We start from the raw sequence: 17157 nt of genomic DNA on the forward strand, positions 1-17157 counted from the left end.
GTACCATGCGAGCACAACGCGCACACACGCTTGTTTTTCTGTGATGCTGGGGACTTTCCATTGACTTCTATTGTTTTTAGAATGAGATAATGGTACTTTTATCCCATACTCTTAAACCCAACCTTTTTATTACATATGTTTTATTATTAAAACATGTTCGTCATTAATTCCCACAATGTTGGTGGTTTCAGGTTTTACTATCCCAAATGTTCACACAAGGCCAACAAAACCTTATCCACCCACACATCTCTATACTTATCCTTCACTTTCATTCATCCATGTATGTTTTCTCTCTCTTGCTCTCTCTCTTACTTGATGATTTTTAGTGATGTTGCTTGGCAACAGATCTAACAAACCATCATAATGCTGTAAATACCTATATGTGCTTTTATGAATACAATGTATGTGTGTGGCCACAAGAAAGATAAAACACACCAGAAGATGCCTGTTATATTATCATGACACTGTTTAGACCTTTAAGATACACATGAGTGAAGGTTCTCTATCGACTGGTGTTTTTCACAATGCTTCAGGCCCACCTCCCAGTCACAAGCATAGACACAGGAGACTTGAGAACATGTTTAACATTACCATTAATAAAACACTGAATTAAGGTCTGCCTGCAATTAATAAACTCTGAACTCTGAACTGTCTGTACCAGTCATTGCATATAGTGCAGCATCATTTACAGAACATGACTGGATCTTGTGCTGGTTGTCAATGCGAGCACATCAAGTTCACTTAATGAAGTGTAATAAAAATGACAGCTCATTTAGGATGTTTACAATACACAAACTTCATTAAAATATTTTTGCTCATGCATGTGAGCATGTGAGCGAGATCAAACTGGCATCCTGGTATGATGTATATTTTTCAGTTTTGGATTGATAGCGCATTTGAGCTTACAAGTTGAGTTGAGTTTCCTGACCTCAGTTTCAGGATACAGATTACCTACTTTAGATCATGCATTGTAAGTAGACGGTAGCTCTTAATTAATGAATTAGATTTGACTAGTGTCTGTGTTGTGATCTTCCTCTTAAAATAGAAATCTTAGGACTTTCTTTAACTTTAACAGATGGCTGGATAGAAATGGGGTAACTGATTATGTGAGGAAACATAGCTATCATGAGTAGCTTCCTGCCGAAGCTTATCTGTCCTCAAAAAGACATAGACATTGGCCTGTCCAAATATAAATAAAGGTGAGAAGAGACATTGTAGATCCTATATCAAAAATTTGATCATTGGAAAACCCACTGTTTTCGCAAATTTCAGCTAAAAGTAAAATGATGTCCATTGTGAGTGCTATGACACAGCAGTTGTACATTGTCAAGTCAAATTAAAGAAGCACATTTTTGGAACCAAGATAAGAAATTTTGTAGGACAAGTACAGCAGAAATGCAGATGGCACACCTTGAAAAACTAATATATATATATATATATATATATATATATATATATATATATATATATATATATAGTGTATTTTGGCAGTTCAAGTTGCCATGGCGGAGCTGGTAGTTCAGGTAGTAGGGGACTCAGGAGGCAATGGTGGATTCTCCGTAACCTTCACTGGCTCTGCCATTACCACCATGGGCATATGGAGGGCTGGATGGGAACAGTGGAGACAAAGGAGACTCAGGAGATGAAGGAGGGCTGGACGGGACAAGTGGAGATGAAGGAGACGAAGGAGGGCTGGATGGGACCAGCAGAGATGAAGGAGACGAAGGAGGGCTGGATGGGATCAGTGGAGACAAAGGAGACTAAGGAGATGAAGGGGGGCTGGACTGGACCAGTGGAGATGAAGGAGATGAAGGAGGGCTACGGGTCTGCGGGGGGCAGTGGAGGGGTGATGTGGAGTGGGGGGCAGTGGAGAAAAAGGAGTCTCAGGAGATGAAGGAGGGCTGGACTGGACCAGTGGAGATGAAGGAGACGAAAGAGGGCTGGACGGGAACAGTGGAGACAAATGAGACTCAGGATATGAAGGAGGGCTGGACGGGACCAGTGGAGATGAAGGAGACGAAGGAGGGCTAGACGGGACCAGCAGAGATGAAGGAGACGAAGGAGGGCTGGATGGGATCAGTGGAGACAAAGGAGACTAAGGAGATGAAGGGGGGCTGGACTGGACCAGTGGAGATGAAGGAGACGAAGGAGGGCTGGACGGGACCAGCAGAGAGGAAGGAGACAAAGGAGGGCCGGATCGGAACAGTGGAGACAAAGGAGACTCAGGAGATGAAGGAGGGCTGGACGGAACCAGCGGAGATGAAGGAGACGAAATAAGGGCTGGACGGGACCAGCAGAGATGAAGGAGACTCAGGAGACGAAGGAGAGCTGGATGGGACCAGTGGAGACAAAGGAGACTCAGGAGTTGAAGGAGGGCTGGACTGGACCAGTGGAAATGAAGGAGACGAAGGAGGGCTGGACGGGACCAGCAGAGATGAAGGAGACTCAGGAGAAGAAGGAGGGCTAGACGGGACCAGCGGAGATGAAGGAGACGAAGGAGGGCTGGATGGGACAATCAGTGATGAAGGAGACTCTGGAGATGAAGGAGGGCTAGGCAGGACCAGCGGAGATGAAGGAGACGAAGGAGGGCTGGACGGGACCAGCGGAGACAAAGGAGACTCAGGAGATGAAGGAGGGCTGGACTAGACCAGTGCAGATGAAGGTGATTCGGGAGATGGAGGAGGACTGGACGGGACCAGTGGAGGTAAAAGAGATGAAGAAGACGAAAGAGGGGTGGTCGGGACCAGCGGAGGCAAAAGCGACTCAGGAGACAAATGAGAATTTTCGAAAGGACTCTGAAATTATGATAGGAGCTGAGAACTCCATGAGCACCGAAAAGCACACTGGAGTGCGGGAAGAAAGGAGGGAGTGGACTTATTGGAAGTGGTATGTGGAGGGAGCTGGCTTGTTGTGAGCAGGAGCATCCACAAGCCATTTATCTCTAGCACGTAATTTATAAAATCCGCTACGGGTCTGGAGCCATTGTCAAGAATTTAAACAAACTATCATCTTTTAGTCCCATCTGAAAGCATGCATTAATCATGGAGTCGCTCCAGCTCATGTATCAGGCTCAGAAACTCCACATAGGGCTTCCCTTCTGCTGGTTATCTAGAAGAAAATCCTCAGTCCAGTTCATCTTCTTGTTCTTTGGTGTAGGATTCTGTCACGGGACGTGGTTGTAGTAAATCACACAATGGAGGAGTAAACATAAATAAAGGCAAACAGGAACTAGGTGGGAACAAACATGTGACAAATGGAATCTCTGCCTCTGAATTTGTTAGACATAAGCATCTGATCCTAATTTGGGGGAAATCTGATGTCTATCCTGAAGCTTGGTAATATGAGGATGAGTGTCTGTTAGCAGTGAGGTCCATGCCAACCAGGACTTGAAAGCCTTAGTAATCTGAAACAAAGAGACGGCAACTAGGAGGTGTACAGTAATATGCTCATGCTTATAATGGGGAGGGAGGGATGCGAGCCATTTGAGCATACTTAATGCGGGTGTACACGGTGCGATTTTTGCTGTCGTACGAGTTCGCATGCGTTTTTTTTCAATCGTGTGGAAATCGCATATTCTCGTATGGTCGCGGCTCGTATCATTTGCGATGAATTACTAGCCGAGCAGAGTGGCTTACGAGCACTTACCGACCTCGAGATCATTTTTAAATATGTCTAAAAAGTTTGTGAGCTATCGGTTTGAATTCGTGCCATTTGTGCGGTTGAACAGCCGATTTGTTGATTTATCTGAAGCTGACCAATCATGAACTAAGAAAACCACAGAAGAAGAAAGACGAAGACGACAGCGCCACGGCGAATGTGGACTATTGACCAGGAGGATAAATTCGCTGAAGTCTGTCAGGAACAGCGAGCGCTGTATGATGTTTCTAGCAACGTATTCCAATGCCTTTTTAGTTCTCTCTTGCTCTCTCTCACACACGCATATGTAGTTTACAGGGACTCTCCATAAACGTAACGGTATTCTGTAATGTATATCCCCATACACTACCTCTATCCATCACGGAAAATGCATGTTTAAAATTTCTATTAAACACCGTATAGTATTTTTTAAAGCCATTTGGTTTACGAGGGCACAGTAATTGTCCTCTCAAACCATGTTTACATTTTAATACCTATTTAAGATATTTATAAACCATATACAACACACACAGAGGGTAACCAAACGTCGCGGTTTCCTTTTGCTGAAAAATAACCTGTACGTGTAGGAAACAGTCACGGCTTTTATGAATATTTTATATGCAGTTATGAGAGATGGAGAGCAGTTATATTAGGCGCGTTCCACTTGAAGCACCGCTGCACGCACAGAATGATCACCTGTATGACATCAAAGTACCGCGAGAGCGATTCGAATGCATTGGATATGTGTGCTCTCTTATTACCTCTCTCGCGGTACTTTAATGTGATCCTTCTATGCGTGCAGCGGTGCTTCAAGTCGAACTCGTCCATCAACTTCGTGCGATTGCTTCTGGGATTCTGGAATGCTCTCAATACCTAAACTATAAATCCATGTGAATATCAGTCTGCTAAATTTATTAATTTTAACTTTACAGTAAATTATGTCCTTTAGCATACAGTATTCTGACTTATGGTAATAATGGGGTGCTCCTGATAGCCTAACTCAGTTAAGTTAACAGACAAAACTATAAGGAATTATATTTGGGGATCCGTGACATTAATTGTTGGATTCTCTTATGCACAATCACAAACTTTATCAATAAAATAGTTTTGAAAACACTCCCCATGTGTATAAACTTGAAAGCGAGGCATTCCCCTTAATATGGACAGTGAACACAGGAGTGTATTCCAGAAAGAAAAAAAAAAGAAAAAAAAAAAAGAAAAAAGGGAAGTCGTGGCCTAATGGTTAGAGATTCAGACTCACAATCGAAGAGTTGTGAGTTCGAGTCTCGGGCCGGCAGGAATTGTAGGTGGGGGGAGTGCATGTCCACCTTCAATACCATGACTTAGGTGCCCTTGAGAATGGCATTGAACCCCCAACTGCTCCCTGGGCACCGCAGCATAAATGGCTGCCCACTGCTCTGGGTGTGTGTTCACAGTGTGTGTGTGTTCACTGCTCTGCGTGTGTGTGCACTTCGGATAAGTTACATGCAGAGCACGAATTCTGAGTATGGGTCACCATACTTGGCTGAATGTCACGTCACTTAAAAAAAAGAAAGGAGGTTCAAGAAACCTGCTTTCTGGAATACAGCCCAGAATTTTTGAAAAGGATGATGTATGTTTATTAATGTTAAACCCAAAACAATCAAGATGTCGGCCCATTTTGTTTTTGTTGTGCCTTCTTTCCACTTTCATTGTCTTGCTGAAGATAATAACATTCGTGCAAATTAATTCCCAAATGCTATACTGACTATGCTTAATTCAAATCAACCTGTACACAGAATGACATTTTTTCATTATTTCATTTAACTTTCAACTATTAATACTTTTTTATTCAAGAGTTTTAATTGTGTTGTTTTGGTTAGAAGACAGTTATATAGTCATTACCTGAAAGTATTGTGGCTTGCATTATGACTTAAAAAATATTTTTGAGTAACTGTAACAGAAAAACAAAATAATTAAGGAGTCATTCAAGTTCCTGCTGTGGTCAGAAAGTAAAAACAGACAAAATCATGATATAAAGGAAATGAAAATCAAATCCCTTAAAATGACCATCATCTCTTTGATTTCCTGTCTGCTTAAAGCCTGAACCTGAGGGGATAAAAGGTAAAAGAGTGAAAAATTAAGTCATCAAATATATTTGTAGCTCTTTTCACAATACACATGGTTTTTGAAGGAGATTTAAAGCTGTTCTGTCTACAATGCCTTAAAGGAATAGTTGAAATGTGCACACCCTTAGGCTATGATGTAGATGAGTTTGTTTCTTCATGGGAACAGATTTGGAGAAATTAAGAATTACAACACTTGCTCCCAAGGAATCCTCTGTAGTAAAAACAGTGAAACAACAATGTATTAAATACATAGAAGAAATGAAAAGAACATATATTTAGTATTTTCTCTTGACACCATAATGTTGAATACTGATGTGCAGAACACATACTTGGAAGCTTTACTGACTGCAGAAATTATTGAATGTTTTGCACAGAATGAGATTTATTCAATTATCAAAACTTTTTTATTCAAGAATTTATATTTTTTTATTCAAGAACTGGCAAGCTTTTCTGACTGCAGAAATTATTGAATGTTTTACACATTTTTGTGGATATTTTTCATTAGTACATACATGGGCTTTTTATTATAGTTTATTTAGCTCTTGTTTATGGTAACATATAATATGATCTTATATTAATCATTATCAAGTAACATTTTGGCTTATTTTTATAAAATATATTGATTATGTATGGATAGATTGAACAAATGGGAAGCCAGCTTTACTTGATCAGATTATTTGTGTTCCACACAACAAAATTTTGTTTCTCTTATAATCTTGATTTCTTTCCTTTTAATCAATGTAATTATGTTTAATAACTGAATTATGTAGGTCAACTGTAAACTAATTAAGTACTCAAAAAAATGTTAAATGTGTGGTTGATTGTAATTTTTTTTTTTTTTTTTTAAGGTTAGTTAGTTTGTAATGTTGCTGTTTGAGCATAAACAATATCTGCAAAGTTGCAGTGCTGAAAGTTCAGTGCAAACAAAGATATCGTCTTTTAAAATTCTGGAAGTTTAATGCCTACAAAAATGGCTGGTAAGGGACTACAACGTGCTTCTTCCCGTGTCCGTTATGTCACAAACCCAGATAAACCCTGCCCCTGGGGACAAGTAACAAAGTTGGAAAGGCCATGTTGTGCTACTTTAGAGAAGAGAAAGAGAAAACTAGGGGTGCTCGTAAAAATCTGTGCATATATGAATAACAATTATGTCTTCTAACAATTCTAATGGATTAACAATTTTTAAAACCAATGTTCTAAAGCAGTGGTTCTCAATCCTGTTCCTTGTGTCGCCCTGCTCTGCATCCTGCGCCCTCCAACAAACTGTTCCATTTATAAACTTATTTTCACAAAGTAATGAGAAGTCGGGCTCAAATTGCTAAGAAATGAAGAGGATGTTATTACTTACAATACAACTGGAGCACATGAGCTTGAGGGGTGGGATGTTCACATGTGCTCTGAGGGAGGCACTTCATAATAACAGGAAATAAATCAAGGCGTTTGTCAGAGAAGGGACAGGTCCGTGTGGATTAAGTTAATTATTTGAAAACGAATGCGTTTTTTTAATAAATGAAGCATTAAAGCATGTTAGACTGCACCCCATAAAAACAATCAATCCTAGGAAAACCCCAATAAACCACCCCTTTAAATAGGAACTTTGACACTGTCTGTGACGTTGACACTATGGGAATGCATTTTACCAAACACACATTACCATTTTCTGGCATGAATTCTCTTTGCTGTTGATACTGTGTGGCCATGCTGTATGCATCATCTAGATTATAAATAGATGCTTAAAAGCATGCCATCAGGTTCTTTGTCTTCAGGAAAATGTTTGTTTGTTCAGTGCATGTGAAGTGTGGATGAAAATAAAAGAAAATATTACCTAGAGTGGGCTGATCATGGAAGAAAGGTGCCAAAGGTGGAATAGATGCATGCAAGCTATACCAACATTAGGTGCTTTCTTTCACCCAAGCCTTGTCAGTTCACACCTTCGCAAAATGCACAGATGCAGGCCTGGCCCCTGCGAAACTCCAAGGTATCCATAAACTACTGAATTACTCATTTACTCAATTATACGTCTGGTTGAACTACAGTACCCAGGTCCAAAAAACTGGTGGTTCAACATCAAGATGTTCTCGCTCACATAAGGTGCCATATAAAATTAAACCTTAGAAAGGGTGTAATTTCTCCAAGTCAAAGAACCATTTTTAAGTGGGTAGTGTGCACATGAGAGTTCGATCTTCTGCTATGAGCAGCATCACATTAGGCTAAGAAAAGTAATGATTTTGGATGTTGGGCTTTAAAACAGTTTTGGTTACACTGGATTACCATTGTGTTGAGGAGTGGTGTTTTTGCTTAGTATAAGAGTGGGATCTTCAATTTAAAATACTTCAAACTAACACATTCATTCGTTTTTAAGTATTCAAAAACAGAAAGCATGTGTTTCAGCTTAGAATTGTTTCTAAGGTGAAAGAAGGCTGTCCTAGAAATATTGGGAATGTCACTATTAAGGATAGTTTACTATCAAACATAGTAGCCAGCTTGTAACTGTGTTGTAACTGTGTGACACAATCTAGCGACAAATTATATTTTAGCATTTTTGTTTAGAATTTGGTCCAATAAAGGAGGAGGTCTATTTAAATGATTTTCAATTAAATTATAATCAATTTAAAATTATTTACCTGTTTGCTGTATTGTACTACACACGGTAATTTGAAGGCAATATGAACTGTAAAACTTGTGCCTGCTTGACATGTACATGAACTTGAAAGAGTTGAAGTACTGAATATATTATACCCTAAAGGCATGAAGATACTGAAAATAAAGGAGTTATCTTTAGAGAAATATCAGCCACTAGTTTGTATTACTAAATATCAATCCTGGTTTGTAACGCTTCATTCTTTAGGATCATGAATAAAGAACCTTAAAATGGGAGAATGAATCATGTCTAAAATACATCCACTAAAGGACTCATACAGTAAGTCAAGGGAAAAATAGCTCATATAATCAGGGCTCTTGCATTTTATAATTGACATGACTCTTTTTTTCACCCACCTCATTGGAATATATTTAGAAAGCTGAGGAAACCTGTAAATGGATGAAACTGTGCTGATTAACAGTACTTCAGCAAACTGGACATTTAGAATATTAGATGAAGTTTCCCTTTAATATCAGGAGATAATTAAATGTAACAATCAGTAATTGCCACATTCGTCTGTGTTATTCTGGAAATGTTTTTATTTACCTGACATCTTCATGGATGTGTTCAGTATATAACTGATCACAGCAAGTATAAGGAACAACTTCTAAATCGTCAGTGTAAAAATGTTTTTTTGTGGCTCCTAATGATTATAATTTGGGACAATAAACATGGTTTTCCAGCAGAAAGTTTTGTTGCTTTTCATATAGAAAAGTGAAATACAGTCATGCATTATCACAAAGAAAATTTAAATTAAATGTATATTAAATATTCTTTCAGTATATATTTAAGTTTAGAATGGTTGTGCCATCAAGTTTTTATTAGTTTCATCACAAACCTATCCACAACGGATGCATGCTGTAGTTCAACTATAGGGGTATCTTATTTTACCCTGTTTTAATAACACTCAATTTCAATTTCACATCATAAATGCACATATTGTCAATCTAAGATGATCTAGAGTATTTATGTCATTTGTTAAATTAACAGACATTTAAAATAAACAATTTCAACTTATCTTATTCAGCACAGTCTACATTGGGTCACTCATTAGCCCACCTGTCTCTGTCTCTGCTATCTGTAAACAAGCCTTGTTTTCTTGGCCGCTCACAAAGGGCTGTTTGTACATCTTATCCTGCAATTACTATGTTACCTCAATTCAACCCAACCACATGTTGAAATTCAGCTGTTTTTCTGCATGTTTTCAGTGTTAAAAAGCCTCTTATTGTGAATTGGCCCAATTGAAAAGAAAACCAGGACAATGTGTTATAAAAGCATTATCATAAGCTGTTTGTTGGGTATTTTCAGTTTGAAAATAACTGATCTGTAGTGTTAAATCATACACACACACACACACACACACACACACACACACAGACATGGACTAACACAGACTGGTTTCCAATGTTTTATAGGGACCACTTTCTGTACTAACTGTATTTTCTAACCACTTACACAACCTCTATCCATAAACCTTCTATCCATAAAATGTATGTAACCATAGTTCCCTGAGGGAACGAGATGCTGTGTCACAAAATGCTTTGGGAGCACCTCTGTGTGACCATGCACTGAAACATGTCTGTAATCAAGTCAAGTCAAGTCCAGTCACCTTTATTTATACAGTGCTTTAAACATAAAAAGATTGCATCAAAGCAACTGAACAACATTAATTAGGAAAACAGTGTGTCATTAAAGCAAAATGACAGTTAGACGCAGTTCATCATTGAATTCAGTGATGTCATCATCTCAGTTCAGTTTAAATAGTATCTGTGCAATCATTTGCAATCAAGTCAACGATATTGCTGTAAATGAAGTGTCCCCAACTAAACAAGCCAGAGGCGACAGCGGCAAGGAACCAAAACTTCATCGGTGATAGAATGGAGAAATAACCTTGGGAGAAACCAGGCTCAGTCAGGGGGCCAGTTTCTTCTCTGACCAGATGAAATCAGCAGTTCAATTCCAGGCTGCAGCAAAGTCAGATTGTGCAGAAAAATCATCTGTTTCCTGTTGTCCTAGTGGTTGTCTGAGACAAGGTCTTTACAGGGGATCTGTATCTGGGGCTCATACTAGGTGCTGGTCCACCATCTGGTCTGGATACGTACTGGATCCCGGTGATTGCAGTAACTCTCTGATCTGGATACAGACTGGATCTGGTGGCTACAGTGACCTCGGAATAAAAGAGAAACAGACTAATACTAATCAGTCTGAAAAAATTCATGGTGAAGTCACCGACAGGAATGATGTAGGGACTAGGAAGTATAAAAGCACATGTGGTGGAGACAGTGGCAGCTCCTGAACTGAGAAGGAAGTGCTCACAGCATCTTGTTCGTTCGGGAATTATGGTTAAATATGTAACCCAGTGATGTTCCTCTTCAGGAACTTGAGCTGCATCGCAAAATGCTTTGGGAAGAGTATGCCCACATCTCCAGACTGACCAATCCCTGACCAGTGTGGATTGGCACAGCTAGGTTGAGATAATTAAGGAGCCAGGAGTGGCATGAAGGTCAAGGCTATAGAACCTAATAAAAAAGGTCAGAAGGGTGGAATATCCCACAGCATCAAAACTGTCATGCATTGAAACACCGGATGAAAAGGACTTGGAAGCCACCATACCACTTGTGGAATGAGCCCTGACCTAAAATGGAGAGGGGAGATCAGAGGACTTGTAAGATGTATTGATAGTATCCACTATCCACCTACCGACTTATAAGGAATGTAACAAACAAATAACTGGTCCGCCGACGTCCTCTACAGGGCAGCTTTTTGGATGAATGTGCCCAGTGCTCACACAATTAAGCTTTTCCTGGTCAGAATCCCGAAAGGGAGTAGGGCAGAATGCATGAAGAATAATTGGCCTTGGAACAATAGAGGCTACCTTAGGGACATACCCCGATCTGGGTTATAGAAAGGCTCTGGCCATGCCAGGAGCAAACTCAAGACAAGATGGGCAACAAGATCATCAGGTGACAGTGCCTGAATATCACATACTCTCTTTAAGAAAGTGATAGCCAGTAGAAATGCAGTCTTAATAGTTAGAAACGTCAATGAAAGCTCTTCCAGAGTTTCAAAGGGAGCTTTAGAAAAGGCCTCCAGAACCACAGCCACATCCCAAACAGGCATTCTAGTGCGTACCGGAAGCCTCAGCCTCTGGGTACCCTTTAGGAAATGTGTTTCTAGCTGGTTCCTCCCCAAAGACTGCTCGCCCAGAGGGTCACAGTAAGCAGCAATAGCAGCCACATAATCTTTCAAAGTTGAGGGGAATAAGCCTGTTCAGCATTTTCCGACGACAAGGAGCCCCCAATTTGCCCCTCGGGGGAAAACCCTTTGGTCCTGAGCCACCACTGCAAGGGTCTCATGTACAGCAGGGCAAAATATATCACATTGGATGCAGCTGCTATCAGACCTAACAATCTCTGAAACTGTATGACAGCGAGTGACTGGCCTTATCTTAATCTCTTGGGTGATCTTTCTGGGCTCCTGGAGGGGTACTGTGATCTTTGTCAGGTCTTCAGTAAGTCCCGGGCCACATCCTTGCATCCTCATCGGCAGTATGACTGTGCCATCAATCTCCTCCGAGCCACTTCTCCGCCCAAGGGTCGTTTGTATTTATATAATGACATCACTTTAAGAAGCAGGTATCCTCTGCCTTTGATGTCATCAGCCTTTGAGTTGCTACAGGGAGCCGAGGTCTTTACCAAGTTAGTCCTCCATAATGCCTACTATTTGATCCGTATATGTGAGGGGTATCAGTGGAAGACAGCATTCAACACCCCGATGGGACATTTTGAATACCGGGTCCTACCCTTTGGGCTCACTAATGCCCCAGCTGTTTTCCAGGCCCTAGTGAATGATGTGTTGAGAGAAATGGTGAACAGATTTGTCTTTATGCACCTTGATGATTATTCTTATCTTTTCTCCCTCATTGCAGGTCCACACTCAACATGTCTGTCAAGTGCCACAACTGCTGCTGGAGAATCAGCTGTACATCAAGGTGGAGCTGTGCATGTTCCATGCCAATTCTGCTTCATTGTTGAGGCATTATCTCGATGGAGGGGATCAAGGCCGATCCCGCTAAGTTAAGGGCCATGGCCGAGTGGCCAACCCCTGACTCACGGAAGGCATTGTAGTGGTTCTTGCGGTTTGTCAACTTCTATAGGCGATTCATCAGGAACTTTATCCTGGTTGCTGCAACCTTAACCGCACTCACATCACCTAAGGTACCGTTCAGATGGGATGTACAGGTTTAGGAGGCCTTTGATGTTCTCAAGTCCCATTTCATCTCTACTCCTGTTTTTTGTCTCCCAGATCTGGAATGGCAATTCATTGTTGAGGTGGATGCCTCTAATGTCGGGGGAGTTGCGGTCCTGTCCCAGCAATCCCCCAGGGATGGGAAGGTGCATCCTTGTGCCTTTTCTCACCATCTGAGCCCTGCCGAGCGAAATTATGACATAGGTAACAGGGAGCTGCTGGCAGTCAGGCTGGCTTTGTGGGAGTGGCACCACTGGTTGGAGGGAGCAGCATGACACTTCTTGGTCTGGATGGATCACAAGAATTAAGAGTATATCCATTCTGCCAAGAGGTTGAATGCTCGCCAGGCCTGCTGGACAATCTTTTTTTTGGCGGTTTAACTTCTCCCTCTCATATCGGCCAGGCTACAAGAATGTCCAGGGGGTTGGTTGTTTGTGCTGGCTACGCTGCATCCTGAGATCCTTCGGTGGGGTCATGAGTCCAGAGTAGCCTGTCACCCGGGGGTTTGGAGATCACTGGCTGCCATCCGTCAGCGATTTTGGTGGCTATCCAGGGTCCAATATGTCAGGCAGTTTGTGTTGGCTTGCTCTGTTTGTGCTCAGAATAAGAAGTCTAATCTCCTGGTTTAACTAACGGGCAGGCCGAGCGAGCCAACCAGGATCTTGATCATGCTCTCCACTGTCTAGCATTACAGAGTCCAAGCTCCTGGAGTCAGCAGTTGTCATGGGTTGAATATGCCCACAATTCCCTCACGGTGGCGTCTACAGGTATGTCTCCTTTTCAATGTTCTGTTGGTTATCAAACACCTCTTTTCCCTGCACAGGAACCCAAAGCTGCGGTCCCATCTGCCTTGGCCTTTATCCATTGGTGTCGGCGCACCTGGAGGTGGGCTGAGGAGGCCTTGGCCCAGACCAAAACGATGGCTGATCGTCACCGGACTCCAGCTCCCCTAGTATGTTTGCGGTAATGTCATGACTTAGGTCTGAGTTGCATTGTTTTTGTCTTGGTGTCTGTGTAACTTGTCTCTGAGCACATGGATTTTTTTTTGGCAGCTCCGATGTTCTGCTGTCAGTGTGGTGTCTTCCCTCCTCCCACCCGTTATCCTTAATTATGTGTTCTGTCACACCTGTAGCCACTCTTTCCTCATTAGCTCTCCCCTATTTTAGTTCTTCTCATGCTCCGTCTTCTGTCAGACCCGTTGTACACCGTGCAATGCTTTGCTGGTGACTATCTTGTCTTGTTTGCCTTGTCCTGCTGTGTTATGTTGTTTTAGGCTCCAAGGGTTGGTGTGTGTGTGTGTGTGTGTGTGTGTGTGTGTGTTTATTTTTTCTTCTTCTATCTAGAACTGTTCCCTCTCATTCCTGCCAGACTTTACTGGTTCTGCTTCCGGCCCTGGCATCTAATTTCTGTTGGGACCCCGATATTTAGTCCAGCTCCTCTCTGCACGCTTGTCATGCTGTCTGGTCTCTTTTTCCCTGGGTGTCCACTAGTGGGCTCACTTCCCCTTAGACACCTCACCGTAGGCACTACAATTCCCACTAGCCTTGTCCCTTCATCACAGCAATTGCACTCCTACTAATTGCATCAGGTGCCTTCACTTATTTGTCATTAGCCTCCCTATATTTACCAGTCCTTTCCTGTTGTCTGTATGTAGTCCTTTCCTTACGTTTCCTTACCTTTCCTGATGTACCCAGTCTTCTCGTCTTTCGAGATTCCTCGCATTCCGAGTTCCTGTTCCTGTTCCCTTCTTGTTCCTTCACTGTTTGTTTCTTTTGGATTGTTTTCTGGTTTTGACCCGGCTTGTTTGGATTACGATTTGGATTACCTTAATAAACATATCTGCAATTGGATCACTCTCTCCCTATGTCTCACTGGGTCGCGATCATCACAGAAGGACTCCATCCACTAAGATCCAGCGGTATGTCTTTTGATGTTTTCTACCTAGCCAGTATGGTGGAACAAAGGGCTAAATATTTGAAATTAACCACCCTCCGCCAAGAGGGCAGTGAGGTGGGTGCCATGGCACAAATGTTCTGGACACTAGCAGATGGTTTGGGATATAATGATAAGGCCCTAAAGGACTATTTTAATACCGGGCAGGATGACCAGGTTCCTCAGAAAGAAATGGCTCAGTTGGACACATTTGGGTTCTGGGAATTCGTGTGCTACTTGCAGCATCGGCTTCCGTGGGATGCACCAGCCACTCCTGTCTCTTCTGGTGGGATGGCTGCCAGCCCAGCGCCACTGCACAAGATGGCTGCCAGCCCAGCGTCACAGCACAAGGTGGTCGTCAGCCCAGCGCCACTGCCCATGATGGCTGCAAGTCCAGTGCCATTGCACAAGATAGCCGCCAGCCCAGCACCACGAGGCAAGATGGCCGCCAGCTCAGGGCCACAGCCCAAGATGGCCGCAAGCCCAGTGCCACTGCCCAGGATGGCCGCTGGTCCAGCGCCACTGCCCAAAATGGTTACCAGGACCTGTTAAGATCTTCTTACCCAGTCTTCTCATCTTCCGAGATTCCTCACATTCCGAGTTCCTGTTCCTGTTCCCTTCCTGTTCCTTCCCTGTTTGTTTTCTTTTGGATTGTTTTCTGGTTTTGACCCGGCTTGTTTGGATTACGATTTGGATTACCCTTATAAACATACCTGCAATTGGATCTCTCTCTCCCTGTGTCTCACTTGGTTGCGGTCGTCACAACGTTAAACATCCTCATTCGGGGAGTTCAGTGGGCCTTCGACGCTGCGTCCCCAATGATGCTCTGAGTGGTGTGACTTTGATGCTGCATCATGGGTAATGCTAGGCTTGGTTCCTGCTGATTTGCTCTTGGTGTAATCCTTCATTTTGTTTTCCCTGTTTGCCCAGGTGTAATAAACTTGTGTTATCAGCAATTGAATCCTGTACTTCCCTGACGATAATACTTAAAGTAAGTTGAATTGTGCCCCCTAAAAGCACAAGTGGCACCTATCTGTCCTCAAGTTACTTGGTCTAGGTCCGCCCCTGCTCATAACACTGTAAATACACAAAGTATTTTCAGATATTTGTACTGTATTTCTATTCTGACTTAAACTATTTATTCTATTTCCTTCTATTTCTATGCTGGCAGACTGTCTTTTTCCATTCCATATTATCTGTAATTTGAATATTATGTGTTTGGTATTTTTGTGAACACTGCAAGCTCAAACAAGTCAGACCACTATTGTTTATAATAATTACTCAGCAGTGGATCACCTTCTATGTTTATTGCAATGTTGTGTAATAGATTGCTTTCTATCTAGTGTTCTCTATCACTGAGAAACATGTGAGCAATGGCTGGTAGGTTGCAGTCAGTAGATGCAGACATTACAGCCACTACTGTGGCTTTTGCTGCAGCCTGGAGCTTTAGAGGTTTGTGCAGAAGCATTTGTTCAAATCTGTGCACCGACCTGATTTCAGTTATAGAGTGAGGGGTGGAGAGCATAGACTGTCTGAGATGCAGTGTGATTTATCTCCTAGTCAGTGTAGTGCTATTTTTTCATTCCTCCCACTCATGTGCACACCTGACTCATAAGAAAAGGTTCTTATGAGCAGCAATGGAAAAATTAACAAGATGGACAGTATGTTGCCAGAGGGAACAATATTTCACCCTTCTGCCATCATCTGAAATAAACATATTTTCATAAATTAAAATGTGAAAGTCTATAGTCTGCAGTTCATGAGTTAAGAAAAACTAAATTGTTTTATGATATCTCTAGAGACAACAAGGACAGCTTGTTGAACATTATTTTCAAAACCATGCACTGTAAAAATATTATATAATATAATAATATAACATAATGAAATATAATATTTATTGGTTAAAGTTATGTCATCTAATAATTTAAAGTGAAAAAACAAATTGGTATTCTCAGAATTCCCTGTGTAATACTTTATATTTGGTTGAATTTTGTTTAAATAATCGAAAATATAAAATATAAAAATAATAATTTCATATTGGTTTTTGTTAAACATTTGGGTTTAACAGTGTGTTTCATATTACAGTATGGTGGTTAATTGTGCTTTACTTCATTATTTTAACATTACCTTGATTTTGTTTGTATGACAAAGTGCACTCAGCTTGTGGAATGTCTTGTGATAAACTTTGATTCTACATGTGGCTTTATCTTTTACTATCTGTGTTATTATGGAGGTTAGTGTATTTTAAATATGCAAAATAGATTATAGTTGCAGCATGGTCATGGTACTGTAATTCAACTGACAATGAACTGTAGTTGCATTAGCTACCTTTTTGTAAATTAGTTTAAACTACAGTTTAGGTTGTTCTGCAAAATTTCTTAAATGTACTATTCTTTTCTTTCTGGCAACTACAGCAGTCATATTTATTTTTCCCTTTGTGTGTTTGTGTGTGTGTGTGTGTGTGTGTGTAAAAGCAAATTTTTTTTTTTATAGTGTTGTTATTAAAAGGGCATTGGTTTTTCTTTTTCTGCTACAACAGCTTTCACTCTTCTGGCAAGGCTTTCCAGTGGATATTGGAACATGGCTGCAGGG

The 17157-nt window shown here is 41.4% G+C and overlaps 1 protein-coding gene across 1 annotated transcript; it reads right to left on the minus strand.

The window, feature by feature from the left end:
- Window positions 1-2089: 2089 nt before the first annotated feature.
- Window positions 2090-14355, minus strand: LOC127949077 (uncharacterized). Its single transcript, XM_052546013.1, is given in 3 exon segments — window positions 2090-2795; window positions 12804-12919; window positions 14310-14355. Coding segments are annotated over 3 exon segments (735 nt in total). The 3' UTR covers window positions 2090-2222.
- Window positions 14356-17157: the final 2802 nt, after the last annotated feature.

This window comes from Carassius gibelio, chromosome B1 (assembly GCF_023724105.1).
Source record: "Carassius gibelio isolate Cgi1373 ecotype wild population from Czech Republic chromosome B1, carGib1.2-hapl.c, whole genome shotgun sequence".
NCBI lineage: Eukaryota > Metazoa > Chordata > Actinopteri > Cypriniformes > Cyprinidae > Carassius > Carassius gibelio.